At 36.7% G+C, this 16,104-nt stretch overlaps 1 protein-coding gene across 1 annotated transcript in view; it reads right to left on the reverse strand.

Annotated features, from left to right (window-relative positions):
* The window catches only part of DCDC1 (doublecortin domain containing 1), a 428,530-nt gene that overhangs the window by 247,486 nt on the left and 164,940 nt on the right, over positions 1-16,104 (reverse strand). Inside the window, exon 8 of the mRNA XM_052652176.1 lies at positions 4,082-4,174. Within this exon, the coding sequence (XP_052508136.1) occupies positions 4,082-4,174 (93 nt within the window). The remainder of the gene's footprint in view (positions 1-4,081; positions 4,175-16,104) is intronic.

The raw sequence follows: 16,104 nt of genomic DNA on the forward strand, positions 1-16,104 counted from the left end.
GTGTGTGTGGGAGCATCCATGTGGAAACATAGAGGCCTGAGAGACATAAAGCCTTTCCCTTTAAACATTATCTGACCCTATCAGTCCCATTCACAAAAGAAGGCTTACGTATGCATATGCTGAAAAAAATGTACCATCTCATTGTGCAGTAGAAAGCCTACACATTCTACTCCTCATTCTCTGTGGAAATGCAGCACGGAAGTGACACTTGTACAGAATTTGGGAGAGTGACAAAAGAGCAGAAGGTAGCAAAAAAAAAAAAAAATTGAGTATTCTGATGAGGAAACAAACTAAACTTCTGAGAGAATGCAAATGCACACCTGTCAATAAACATACACGTGGGGCAGTTTGGTTGTGTTTCTGTGATACATTCATGCAACTCTTGAATTTAATTAAAGTCTCAAGATGATTTAGAGTAAGCACAAAATATTATTTGATTTATAATCGTTCTTAAGTGTATACCTATGAAAGGTGTACATTCTAAACCATACATTGTGAATACTGTATTTTAATTATTACGAATGACTCTTTGAGGAGCTCCTGGCTTTTGAGTGAGGAAAGTTCCTCACTTCTCCCTCTCTGAGTGAGCATCTAGCTTCTCACTAGATGTTGAGTTTAGCTGTTGGTCTGAATGCTGTGTGGTTTTGAGTCCATATATGTCAGTGAGGAGACTCCAGAGCACTTTGTGCTAAATTGTCACTTGGAATCCGCACAAAAGGGCAGCAGCCTCCATGCTAGGAAACACCATCTGGGCATACAACATATGGGATGGTCTCAAAGGCAGGTCAGTGCTTAAACTTAAGACCAAGACACTTTCTAATTTACAGCATAATTAAAAAGAACCAGAAGGGGAGCTGGGAGATAAAAATAGGTGTTTTAAACTCCCTAAAATCTCTTATTTGTTTCAGGTACAGAGTACAGTGTTTTTTTAGGCTGAGAAGTGAATATAACCAGACTTGATGAACAAAGACTAGAAAAGACATGGGAACCTCTGAGCAAAATTAAGTATCTCTTAACCTTACCTTAAAATTAAGGATGAGCTACAGTGTAACTACCAGGAAAACTGAAGTGTGTACCATCTCTTATTCCAATCACTGTCACTACTCTCAACTTTTTAATGGGAAATTATTTTGGAAGGAGTTCTATCTTGTTTCCAGCCAGAGGTCATTTATGCACTGCCTTTAGGCCTATTTAAGAGTCCAACATTCCCATCAACTCATGGGGAAAGGGGTGATTGAAAATAAAGACATTTTAAAATATTTTTATAACTTACTTAGCAAGAAGGCTATGATGAAGGCAATAAGGATGATGTCAACTACACCTTTTGAGGAAGCAACAAGAATGAGCTTCACAAGCCCCTTACTACAGAAGCATAACTGACCAAGGGTCCAAGCTATTATGCTTTTACATCCATCACCAGGTAAGCACCAATGGCCAAAGACACTAAAACAAATCTCATCCAGGGAGTCACAACGCCCCTCTGATGGACAACCTTGACTCAAGCATGTGTCACCAGTTTGCCACGTGCTCCTCAGCTTGCACAACAGACTTCTATCAAGTCTTCCCTTCCTCTCTCCTTCACTTGAGTTCAAGCCTGCATTTCAGTCTGACAGGTCTCCCAATATTACTTAGAGCTCTCCCCAGTATGGATTTTAATAGAAGAAATGCCTGTGAGAGCATTGTTGCTGTTCAGTTGCTAAGTCATGTCAGACTCTTTGTGACCCCATGAACTGCAGCATGCCAGGCTTCTCTGTCCTTCACTATCTCCCAGAGTTTGCTCAAACTCATGTCCATTGAGTCAGTGATGCCAACCAACCATCCTCTGTCACCCCCTTCTCCTTCTGCCCTCAATTAAAACCCATACACATTTTAAGTTCCATCTTGGTGTCAACTTTTCAGAGAATCTGGAATGACACACTTTTAAACTGACAATAAAAAATTACATTTGGATATCCAGCAGATCATTTCCAAAAGGCTTGCTCTACCTCAAAGCAGTCTTATGATACATATATTATTATTATTCCCAGTTTTCATATGGAAAAATTACATAAAATAAATTAAGATTTTAAGATAAAACCAAGGTAGCAGAAATCTAAATTCAGATTTTATGATGTTTACTTTAGGTTTTGAAATACATCTAGACATAATATTTTTGTAAAATTTTTAAACTGTGGGCAAAAAGAAATGTTGAAACAATATCCTCATCCCCCACATTTTTTCTTTTCTCTTCACCATCATGATCTAACATCTCTGTATATGAATTAGGACAAAACTTGATGTCACTGACTTACACATCAAAATATAATCACCGTCAAATTAATGTCATAAAAAGTATTCTCATAGTGTATGGAATGTATTTAGAGATTATTACACACACACACACACACACACACACACACGTGTTTGATTTTTGAAGCAAACAAAAGGCATTTGGAGCCATAACTGATTAAGCAAATATATGACTAAATAAGTCCTTTTGAAGGAGGAATAGTGATGGATGTAAGTACCAAATAAACATTAAGCTGATAATAAAGAATGAATGTCAAATAAGCATTAATAATGTTGAATTTTATAGAAAAAGTAATTTGCATTTCCAGCTTTGCTAACAAGGTGGCATTAAAGATGATATTTTTAGTATAATGATCATTTTCTTGTACCACATCAAGTTTTCAGTTCCATTGAAATATCAAAGCGCAAAATAAGTATAATATTTAAAATGTAAAAAACAGTTAATCTGTTCACATTCTTTTAGACTGTTTTCCATTTATTCTCCAATAACTTGCTACTATAGATATAATTTTAATTATGCTAATTCAACTAGAGATTTTTATTTGCATTTCCTAAAGTTGACCATATCAACATATGTGATAGATTCATTTTAAATTTACTGTGAAAATTTAATAAAACTCTTCTGTGATAAAAATCACACAGAGGACAATATCTCTTTATAACTAACAACCTAGTTTTTAACTTGTCAAATTAAGTGTAATCACTTGTAATATTAAGTGAAATGAATCAGAACTATAACAAATCTATAAAATTATTTTTGTTTTTTGAAATATTTTATACTGAGATTTCTAATCAATGTTTACAATATAATCTTTAATACTGCACATATATAAGTCTCAAATATTAATATAGTCTCTAACTTAAAAAGTTGAATTCACTCAGGAAAATTTGATGCGTTACACCTGTTCATCTATTGTAAAATACACAGCTAGCAAAGGAAATGCAATTACAGTGATAAGAAAATATTAAAACCCTAAAGCTTGGATAGATTTCTTTGCCAAAATGTCAAAAGAAAATTACATGAAAGTTTATTTTTAAATATTCATGCTCTTTTATTCTTTAAGTTGCTTATAGATTTTATTTACTCACAGCAGTACATGGAAATTAGCAAATTCATGATCTTTCCTCACAAAGATTAAATGCTTTTGCATTCCAGAAAACTACATGAAAATCATTTTCCCCTTTTGTCTAACACCAATTTTGTATTATTGTTTCATTTATGGAATATGCTGTCAACTTCACAGCATGAGCTTTGGAGAGAAGAAGCCTTGCTTTAATAGTTCTTCATTACAATATTGCCTACAGAATCTTATGATTAGCTCACTTAGCCTTGACATTTATAAACTACAGTTTTTTTGAGATAAGAGATAACATTGCTAACATACCTCAAATACAGAAATATAACTCTATTCCTAGAAAGTCAGAAAATAAAAATAAAGACTTTATTATTTATTTGAAGTTCAATAAAATTGTAATATTTTTCCTGTACTAACACATTCTGTAATTCCCAGATTCTGGTTGCATGTAATAATTTCCTCATTTAGGAAATTTATGAGAAAACATTTATAAGTAGTATAAGAAAATTATAATATGATTAATTCCTTCAAGAATATAATTATTTTTCAAGGTGACTATATCAATAAAACAATTTCCAGTTTTGACCAGTTTTTTTCATTGTTCTTATCAGATAACTATTGTTGGTTCACTACCAAACCCAAGTAAAATTTGTCTTAATTTTATAATTAGTACTTATTGCAGTTTTACAGTACAGTTTAAAAATTAAGTTTCTTACTTCTGCTTGTGCCTGACGGTGTCCTTTCATTGTCATTGAAAGAATGACTTTTTCAGTAACTTTCCCTTTCTGTTCATTCACAGCCAGTTTCAACTAGGAAAAAAAATAAGCAAATGACATGAAAAATGGCATATATTGACAACTACTAGCAACATTTATTCAAACAACTAATTGAGCACTACCATGGAAGGTGATTTCAAATTAATTTGGTCTATATGTATGTGAAAATTAATTTGACTTAGATTAAGTCAAAATGTTTTTATATTTAAAGCATTTAGCACCGAATTTTGCACTTCCACTTTTATTGTTTTTAAGCTCACTAAAATATAACTTGGGAGGGAGTTCCAAATAGCAAATATTTGACACTGGTGAATACTTTTTAAAAGCATTTTTCAGAATTAACATAGCAACATTTTTAAAATTAGGCTGCTATTTTCTGTAAAGTGTTTCATTGCCAGTAGGGAATAAATTGGTTGCTGTTATGTCAGGATAAGAATTCAAGGATATAAACCAAAAACAAATATCAATTCACTCTAGAACAGTTCAAAATGATTTAGAATATTTCAGAGCAAAGCATATGCTGTATCTTAAAATACCTAACAGTTACTTCCAACCTGCTCCATGAACAGAGCCACATAAAGATTTTCTACAGTATTGCTATAGACTTACATTACAAAAAAGTGAATGTGACTCATTCTTTATAAACTATCCCCATCAAAACAAAATGCTATTTCCAATAAAAAAGGAAAAAGCTAAACTCACACAATAATATTCACTCAATAGACTGGTAATAACAAGAAGAAAGAGAGCAACAGCCTAATACAGAAACTTCTAAACTGAAATACTTAACAATTCTTAAGCAACAGACATGCCATAGCGTATCTTCTTATTGAATATTAAGAATGAATAATGATCATGCTTTTCGTTTTGTTTTGTTAATGCTGTTGTTGTTTTAAATAGGCTTTCTCAATAGTATGCCTAGCAAATCATGTTTGAGTTAACATGAATCTTAAATCTATACCCTGCCTGAAGACCCACTCCTCTACTTGGGATAAAATGGGGGCAGGGGTCAATGCTATAAGAATAGTATCAAATCTGTAAGCTTTTCTTCCACTGATATGAGACATAGCTCAGTATATCAGAGATTCTGTTTTGTTAGAAGGGGAAAACCTAAGGAATCCTTAGGTGATCCTGAGGATCACGCTAGATAAGGAGTTAACAAACATTTCCATAAGAAATATTTAGGTTCTGGGGAGAGGGAAACAGACAAGTCTCTTTTGCAGTTACTCAACTCTACCCATGTAGCATGAAATGAGTGAGTGAGTGAGTGAGTGAGTGAGTGAAAGTTGCTCAGTCATGCTGACTCTTCGCGACCCCATGAACTGTAGCCCACCAGGCTCCTCTGTCCATGGAATTCTTTAGGCAAGAATACTGTAGTGGGTTGCCATTTCCTTCTCCAGGGGGTCTTCCCGATCCAGGGATCAAACTTGAGTCTCTCACATTGCAGGCAGATTATTTACTGTCTGAGCACCAGGGAATGTAGCATGAAGGTGAAGGTGAAGTCGCTCAGTCGTGTCCGACTCTTTGCGACCCCATGGACTTCTCCGTCCATGGGATTCTCCAGGCAAGAATACTGGAGTGGATTGCCATTTCCTTCTCCAGGGGATCTTCCCGACCCAGGGATCGAAACCGGGTCTCCTGCATTGCAGGCAGACGCTTTAACCTCTGAGCCACCAGGGAAGCCCATAGCATGAAATACATAATAAATAAATAAATGAGTGTGGCTATGTCCCAATAAAACTTAAAAAACCAAACAAGTGGCAGACTGAATTTGGACACCAGGCGATGTTTGCCATTCCCTTTCCTAGATTGAGAACCACTAAAAACAAGTTAAAAAAACATCATGTGGTATACATGATAACTACAGTTATGATAGAACATGGTATATTTGAAAGTTAGTTGACAGTAGGTCCTAAGAGTTCACAAGGAAAAAACTATATGAAATGATGGATGTTTAAACTTACTGTGGTAATCATTTCACAATCTATGATGTTCAAGTCATGCTATTCACTGTAAACTTACACAGGGGTCATATGTTAATTATATCTCAATAAAAATGGGAAAATACCATCATGTAAGACTGTTCTTAGAACCAGTCTCCCAAAGGAATATATATTCTCCTATGCTAAAGTAATACAGAAAAAAAGGGGGAAAAAAACAGAAAAAAAAATAATAAAGTAATACAGAAAATGTAATATTATAAAAAGTCAAATATCAAACTCAACTTCTACATATGGAAGCCTATGTGTAAACTGTCACCAAGATCACCTTTTCTTTAAAAAATTAATTTCCAAATGTAGAAACATCAGAACAAATTTTTTTGAAGGGAAGCAAAACAAAACAAAAACAGAGCTAGGAAACTCCTTGGTGCCACAGCAGTAAGTCCAATTCTAACGAGGTCTCCTAGGGCTGTGACATTTAGACCTGCTTTCAAGTAACTCTTTAAAAAGTAGGAATTCTTTACCTCTAAAACGACTACAGTTGGAAAAAATCAGCTCATTCTTATATTCAATTTATAGCACTATCCTAATCTACATAAATTGAGGGAAAAATGCTATTAATATTACTGAAAAGCATCACAAGGACAGTACCAAACAGAGAACCCAGTACGATAGTGAGAAACAAACTGTCAACAAAACACAAGGACACATACATGGGGCTTTTTCTGAAAAGAGATCAGACATTCTAAAAGAGATATATCTTAACATAATCATCTAGAGAAAATTACTGAAAGTAAAAAGACAAATTAAGAGAATGTATTTTCTAAAAGCATCTCTTCCTCAAATTCCAGACACAATAACAACAGTAAGATTCTTCTCTAACTTTGGAGGAGGACATTCTGTTTCTTCATTAAGACAAAACTAGATGCTTTTGACTTGCTGTTCTTACATAACATACATGAATTAATTTTCTGTCAATGGACTTCAAATTTCTGAGGCTAATTTTCGTGTATAAAGAGGTAGAAACTTCAAATTAAAAATAAAAAACAAACGGGAAGGATGAACCTTAAGGGCATTACCCTAAGTGAAGTAAGTCAGGTAGAGAAAGATAAATAGCAAATGAATGATCTCATTTACATATGGAATCTTAAAAAAAAAAAAAGCTCATAGATACAGAGAACATTGGTGGTTGGCAGAGGTGGGAAGGGGGTTGAAGGGTGGGCAAAATGGATGAAGGAAGTCAAAAGGTACAAACTTTGAGTTATAAAATAAGTCGTGAGGATGCGATATACAGCATAGTGACTATAATTAATAACAGCATGTTACATATGAAAGTTGTTAAGAGAATACATCTCAAAAGTTCTCATCACAGGAAAAAAATCTGTAACTATGAGGAAGGTTAACTAGACATTGTGGCAATCACTTTTTAATATATCAGGAGAAGGCAATGGCACCCCGCTCCAGTACTCTTGCCTAGAGAATCCCATGGACAGAGGAGCCTGGTGGGCTGCAGTCCATGGGGTCGCTAGGAGTCGGACACAACTGAGCGACTTCACTTTCACTTTTCACTTTCATGCATTGGAACAGGAAACGGCAACCCACTCCAGTGTTCTTGCCTGGAGAATCCCAGGGATGGGGGAGCCTGGTGGGCTGCTGTCTATGGGGTCGCACAGAGTTGGACATGACTGAAGCGACTTAGCAGAAGCAGCAGCAGCATGAAAAGTCAAATCTCTACCAAACAGAGGAGTGGAAAATCAAGTCACCATTTTCTAATTATATCATGGCCTTTTTTTAAAGAGAGAAAATACCCACAAATATTTGGTATACACATCAACACTTAACAAGTTAAATATGAAGGCTTAATTCACCATTTTTATCAGAGTTTGCCACTAAGATTTTAAAAGGGTCTAAGTAACAAACACTGGCTTTCCAAAACTAGGTTAAAGTTGGTTCATTCAATATTAATGGTAACCAGAAAAGAACAGTCAAGGGACTAGTCAAAGACAGTAGCAGATATGGAAGAAACAAGGAATATGATGGCTCTGTCAAAGAGAAGTGAACAAAATGATTCAAGACAATGATCCGGTTAGAGAAACAACATTAAAAAGGAGGAAATTCCCCTCAAACAATCTGTCTATGAATTAAGAAAAGAAATCCAAAAATACACCTGAAACAACAGATCCCAATGAAATGATTTCTAGTGGTGGTTACCTTTTAAACTATATTTTACATAAAACTATTAATACTAGGGCTCCCCTGTTAGTTCAGTTGGTAAAGAATCTGCCTGCAATGACGGAGACCTGGGTTTGATACTTGGATTGGGAAGATCCCCTGGAGAAGAGAAAGGCTACCCATTTCAGTATTCTGGCCTAGAGAGTTCCATGGACTGCATTAACGCTAAGGTAGCAGATATTCTACTTTCTCTAAAGCCTTAAAAGCTCATAGATGAGTAATGAATAGTTTTATAGAAAACATATGGCACATTGTGACCATAATAGAGTGTAGTCTTAATTTTGAGGAATTCTTCACACATGTGTTGGCTCAGAAACGCTCTGCTATGGACATCCTAGAAAGGAAAACAAGCTCAAGACCTCCTGCTGGAGAAATACAGATAGAACAGCAGCTATCTCATTTTATGTATATCATTAACATTATACAGCTATTCTTTCCTATTTTCTTTTTTTGCTGTGGATAACTTTAGTGTAAGCCATGTGCTATTTTCTTTTAACTTCCCCAACCCAGGTGGCTCAGTGGTAAAGAATCTGTCTGCCAGTACAGGAAATGCAAGAGACCTGGGTTCCATCCCTGGATCAGGAAGATCCCCTGGAGGAGGAAATGGCAACCCACTCCAGTATTCTTTTCTGGAAAACTCCATGGACAGAGGAGCCTAGGGGCTAAAATCCTTGGGTCACGTAGAGTCGGACATGACTCAGCACACACACACAAGCAAAATATTTTAAAGTGTATTTATGAAAATCATAAGACTGTGTAAAAATTTAACATGATAGATAAAATAAAATCTATTTTATAGGAAAAAATAACTCTAAAGTAAACTCCATAGCCCAATTATCAATGTCTTTATAAATGGTACAGTAATCAAACAACCTGGTATGTTCTATGTAATTCATATTGACATTCCAGATAGGTGTTACCCAAAGAGAGAAGAGCCTATTTATCCAGCCAACCTATCAATCAGTGCTTGGACTGTAGTTCTGATGCAGTTTTCACTATGTTCTCCAGAAGAATAGCTAACGATTTAAATGTAAAACGTATGATACATGTTGAGTACAATGCTCTTAATAAAAAAACATAACCCAAGAAGAAAACCTAATCTTAAAAAATCTATTTTTGATCAGTAAATACTGATATATTAATAAATTATTTGATCCATATTTTACGTGCAGATCAATAGGCAACACAGTTTAGCATAAAAAACAGGACAATCAGCCTTCATATATATTGACAAGTTTTCCAATGGTCTGTTAATATACAAAAGACTGGGACAAATTACTTATTTATATATACAAAACATGGTTATAAAGACCAGCTGCAGGTATTTTTTTGGAAAGTGCATTTTAATAAGGTCCTATTCAGTTAGGGAACAAATGGGGAAGAAGTAGTTTGCACTACAGAGTTTAGCGCGAGAGCTTTCTCTTTTTCTAACCACGAAATCAATCATTTGTCCAGACTGTGGGAGTCAGAGTTAGTTACTGAAAAGAGCTCCGTATATAAACAAGTCAATAACTCATTGTGTGTTATTGTTGAGCTGAAGAAGTCGGCTTTCAAAAAGCTGCCCCTGTTTCTCTCAGAATGAATGTCACTGTATTCAGAGACTGGGAGAGAGTCCTTTGTTTCCAGCCATTGCTGGCTGCCATTTATGTATGGGAACAGAAGGTGGCTGCTAGGAGGGTGGGGGAAGCCACTATTTGGTATCATGTATGTCCAGGAAAAACTCTGAATTCTGTCAACCTAAATAATTTGTGTCTAGAAATGCATTAATGTAATTGATAAAGAGTGGCCACACACAAAAAAATTGGTAAAGTAATTGAATGATAATGAGCCTGTATCATTTTAAATTGGACCAGGCTGCTATTTGTGGTTCACTACCTGCCAACAAAGATGAAACCAAAATATAAGCAATGGTTTGAAAAGTTCAGATGTACAAAATGAAATTGGTAAATAAGTCAATATGTCAAATGAATGCTATCTGTTCCTGCCATAAATATGAAAGGTAATTCATGGAACACTCATGGGGTTCTTTAAGTTTCTGTTTGTGTGTTAATTTCTTTAAGAAATGATTCTATGTGCTTAAAACTTATAATGTTAGAGAAATCTGAATTATTTTTGACTTAAAATGAATTTAAATATCCTTTAGAGTTGAAGTAAATCTGAAAATTCATAAGATATAAATATTATACTATTTATTTCATCTTAATGTTTATTTAAAATCTACTATTTATTCAAAATCAAGCTAGGGACTGTGATGAAGCACCAGAACCAGGATTGAAGGCTTATAATTAGGCTAGACAAATGAAAAATACACTTGGTCTATTCAATAAATGATCCTTATGGCGGGGCAAGGACGGGTGGTCTCTGAAATCTTTAAACAAAAGCTTAGCTCTTAATTAAATAAAGTTGGAGATAGTTGGAACCCAGAACTGAATCCAGTTGATTCCAAATCACTTCACCAATTTAGAAAATCACAACATTAAATCATATGACATGCTCTTACATGCTGTACTATACATTTATCTAGGTACAATTGACAAAGTGTAACATGGTTGAGATAAAACATAGAAAGTAAGAAACAGTATACAATGGAAGGTACAAAAAATAAATCTATAAATATAAAAGACAAAATATTATTGGAGGATACAGCGGTTGGAGAAGACAGAAAGTCACAAATTATGGGTAGTGTTTAACTAGGTAAAGAAGTGATAATATAGGGCAATATTATTAATTCATATTAATTAATTACTAACTAGTAATTAATTGCATGGCAAAATTTGTTCTAAATACAATTACTGACTGGTTTGACATGACTTTGGAAGGGGGAGGAGAGAAGGCTGAGCCTTAAAAGCATAAGCAGAGAGAAAGGGCAGAGCTGTTCCAAGTGGGTTGGCCTTGGCAATGGTCTGACTGGAAGGAATGACAACAAGGACTAGATGGTTAGTGCAACCCATACCTAATCTATTTCTGAATTTAACTATAAAGTAGGTGCTGGTCCTATAGTGAGGGCATAATTAAGGACTTAGTGCTTAGCTTTGCCTTGGTTCAGCCCCATCCTCACAAGCTATATATTTATATGTATATACTTAGTTCCAGTCTTAAGAGATTCCCTTAAAGTCCTGACCTAGCTCCTACTTCTAACCCATTTATCCCACTTAAATCCCTTCTACAAAATAATTCAAGAGTGCCACTTTTAGACTTGGGGAAAGAACAGCACTTCTAATTCAAAACTGGCTGTGAATTCTGGCTCTGCCATACATTATTAGTTCTGAGACATTTGGCAATCAAGATGGTTTATACAGTCCAGGCCTTCCAAAGCCAGGAATTCCTCTCCCATCCTTGCCAATTATTTAAGAAGAAGAAAAAAAAAAGCTACCTTTACCAGAGTCTGCAGCTTCTTGAAGTCAGTTTAAAAGATAATTTATGGAAGAAACTTTCATAATATTTAAAAACCAGCAAATTCTTAACAACCATTTTAAAACAGAAATTTTTTTTTAATATTTATAGTTTGTTTAAAGGGATATAAAAGAGAATTCTCTGTGCTTACCTTAAATACATTTAACAATTAAAGAAACAAACCTCTTTAAAAAATCTCTTTCCTGTCCTGTTTTTTTTTTTTTTTTAAGTAATCATAAAACAATTTTAGCTCTTCCACATTTTGTGGGGAAAGTGATGCTGAGTTAGTGCTGACTTAGTAGCCAGATTATAAACTTTCTGCTAGACATTCTGTCACAGTTTGGAAGGCCTAATTAGAATACCCAGGAATTGAACTAGGGTCTCCCTGCTTCACAGGCAGATTCTTTACCAACTGAGCTATCACAAAACCCCTTAGGAAAGCCACTTGCCTAAATTCAACTCAGCTTGCCCTCTCAGACTAACTCTCCATTTTTTCCACGATCGTGTGCAGTTTTGGAGGGACTGTACTACCTTGGCCAAGGGGTAGACCCCTGACTCTCCCAGACCAATCATCCTCTCTCTTCAGAGATAGAGTCATGAGGGAAATCACACAGAGACGTAAACAGCTGGAGAGAATCTGTCCCGTTAATAACACGCTCAAGAATTTGTCCCTTAAATCCAGATGTCTGGAGTTGTTTCTGTTCTTTCTACAGCCTCTTTCTTTCGTCTTTCCTTGAATCCCACTTGCTACCACCTGCCACCCCATTAAATTCTTCTTTTGCCTAGGTTAGCCTAAGCCAGACCCCATTGACTATAACCAGTAAACTCTAACAGATATGTCATACATATCCTCACAATAAATGCCCCATTACTTCAGACCTTCTGAATGAGTCTCTATTCCTAGTAACTAAAATTATCTCACTCAAAAGCCTTAATAATCTATCCTTCAGGTATTATAATGGGTAATGTAACTAGAATAATGGTTTAAAAAATATCCTTTTCATTTTGGCCTTCTCAAGAACATGACTGTCCAAACTATTCCAGGCATCCCTAGGATTTGTCACAATAACATTGCTTTTGTCATGTACAACAGAAATGTGCCACAAAACAATACTCGTGCATATAAGACTGTTGCCTTAAAAAAAAAAAAAAGACTGTTGCCTTGAAAGATGTGCCTCTCAAAAAAACTCTTTACCCTCTACCCCCCATTAACCATATAAACAGCTAAATTTAGATGACTCAGCCTATAAACTCTCTCTTGTAGATTAGGAGTAATGACTGACTGTTATCAAGCCTTTGCTGGAATCAGAAATAAGATATAATGTAAGAACAAAATAGAAGCCTACTTTCTTCTGTCCTAGAGGAAAAACTGGAAGAAGTCTCAGAGAGAGAAGCAGGAAAGTAGCCAGAAGGATTAGGTCCTAAGTTCTCCTTTTTTAGGGTGTGGCTTGGGTTTAGCTTTCTAGAACCACCTTTGGTTTCTGTGTCGTGTGACCTGGAATCGGCTCAGTGAAGTCCACCACAGGCTGTCAGCACGGTGAGAGTGGCTGTAGTGAGGGCAGCCCCACAAACCACTCCAGCCAGGGTGTCTGTCAGATCTTTGGGGGCCATCTCTAATATCACAGGAAGTCAGGTTTAGATCGTATCAGCCAGGAAGCACCACCAGAGAAAGCGCCCGAGTCAAGAGAAGAGACTAAGTTCACACACTGAAGGCAAAAGAGAAACCAGGTGGACAAGGGACAAGACCGTGGCAGGCAGCTGCCGTGCTAACCAGAGATTCCAATGGACCAGCATGAGGCCAGGGGCCCCTTCTCCCAGGGCCTAAGGATATGAAAGCCACACCTCTTCTTCCATATACTACCTAAAGGAAACCAAGAGGACACAGGAGAATCTATTTGAGAAAAATAATGATCTAAAATAACTATTTAAATGATCTGCTCAGACTAAGCTTTGAACTGAACTGGACAGTTATTTTTCCCCCAGATTCGGTGGGCAAGAGCACAAGAAGAAAGTGATACATGTCAGAAAATACCTCAGTCATTTAGTTATTTTGCACACAAAGTGTGTACACACGTGTAAGAGAGTCAGTCTATCAACTGAGCTAAGGAACAGAGTTCAGCTGAGAAGCATGTGTGGCAGGCTGTTTAATTAGACCAGTCCTGCGTCGTTTTCCACACTAGAATGCTTTTTGGTTTTTACATGAAATAATGAGCCACATTTTCTCTCACCCACTGAAGTAGCTATCTGAATCAGAGAACTCATTGAGAACAATAGTTAGGATTCTGGGGCCCAAACAGGATAAGAGAGATGGGCCTTTATCAATATGAAAGAGCATTTTGAACATGGGTTAGGCTGGGCATGATATGCCTTGTTGCTCAGTTGCTAAGTCGTATCTGACTCTTTGAGACTCTGTGTACTGCAGCCTGCCAGGCTTCTCTGTTCTCCACTATCTCCCCAAGTTTGCTCAAGTTCATGTGCACTGAGACAGTGATGCTATCTAACCATCTTGTCTTCAGCCGTATCATCCTCTGTGATATGCCTTACATGTGCAATAAGCCTATTTTTAATCATTACTTCCCACAGTGATGAGGGATATGTCCCCATTAATCCGTGGTCATCCAGCTTTGGTTCAATCTCATTCGTGAAGCTCACTCTGGCTTTGTCCTCATCTAATACGCATGTATGAGCCAAAATATACTGCCATGTCCTAAAGACAGTGCCGCCCCCTCTCTCCCTTCTTTCATTCTTCTATCTAATATATTTACTGAATGGCAGTGCTACTAAAACAATGCACTGTACTGGTTCCAGCAATGCAAATATCAATTAGATGCCTCTGTACCTTCAGAGGGCCAACAGTCCATTGAGAATGTCAGCTCCACAGTCAGCATTTCCCCGGTTGTTTTCGTTGCGTTTGTTCCTGAGGTAAGGTACAATGTCTTACAATTCTTTTATATCCTCCAGTAAACAAAACCATAACAGGAAGATAGACATTCAGCAAACACCTGAGACGGATTAGTGATAGAGGAAAATCCTCAAATTCTAAGTACTTTTACTTTTCATCAGACAACTATTTCCTAAACTATGTGCTGGATATTCAGAGAAGGCGATGGCACCCCACTCCAGTACTCTTGCCTGGAAAATCCCATGGACAGAGGAGCCTGGTAGGCTGCGGTCCATGGGGTTGCGAAGAGTCGGACACGACTGAGCAACTTCCCTTTCACGCCTGGAGAATCCCAGGGACGGGGGAGCCTGGTGGGCTGCCGTCTATGGGGTCACACAGAGTTGGACACGACTGAAGTGACTTAGCAGCAGTAGCAGCAGTGCTGGATATTGTGATATAGGGATTTTGTAGTCAAATGATTTTCTTTAACACTAGGTCCAGTACTCTTGCCTGGAGAATCCCATGGACGGAGGAGCCTGGTGGGCTACAGTCCATGGGGTCGCAAAGAGTTGGACACGACTGAGCGACTTCACTTTACTTCACTAAATCACAATTAATGGGTTTCTTTGTAGCATGGCTGCTGGGAGGCTCTATGATGCTAATACTGTGCTGCTGCTGCTAAGTCGCTTCAATCATGACTGACTCTGTGCGACCCCACAGATGGCAGCCCACCAGGCTCCCCCGTCCCTGGGATTCTCCAGGCAAGAACACTGGAGTGGGTTGCCATCACTAATACTGTAGATAGTATTAATAACCATGGGAGCACCTCAGGGGTCCAGCCAGATATACTTTCAGAAATGTGTCGAGACCAGCAATTTTCAACTTGGTCTTGAAAGTTGAAGATGGACCACTAAATATTTATTCAAGAGTGAATACAAAAGTGACTCAGTACTCAGACACAGGAAGCACAGCTCTGTCCACTGTCAACACAGCTCAACCCTGTCTGCTATGCTTCCCCCAAATTAATCTGTAATTCTCCATGGAATTTGTCTTATTGAGGAAAAAATTCTATAATATACCTAAAACATATGACCAAGAAATTTTAGGGTAAAAAGGAAGACAGTAAAACTAATATTAAAACATAGATTAAAATAAAAATCACTAAAGCAGTATATCACATAGTGTAGCATAAGACAGATAATGGAACTAATTATCAGGCCAAAATAGACACAACTTATATCCTTAGGGCTTTATTACATGCTAAATATGATACAAGTCTAATGTGTCTTAGGCACAATTCCAAAATTCAAACATTTCTGAAAACTGAATATTATTTTAGAACTTATCAGGCAACAAAGCCTAGTAAGGACTAATTTATAGACTTCACTTATCTCACTTAGTGTGAATGTTTTACTGTGAAAATACTGAAGTACTTTATTACAGGGAACTGTTTCAGATCCTGCTATAGTTGTCATATACAGTTGTTATATGGTCTATGTACTACATTACTTTTCTAA

This window comes from Budorcas taxicolor, chromosome 15 (genome assembly GCF_023091745.1).
Source record: "Budorcas taxicolor isolate Tak-1 chromosome 15, Takin1.1, whole genome shotgun sequence".
Lineage (NCBI taxonomy): Eukaryota > Metazoa > Chordata > Mammalia > Artiodactyla > Bovidae > Budorcas > Budorcas taxicolor.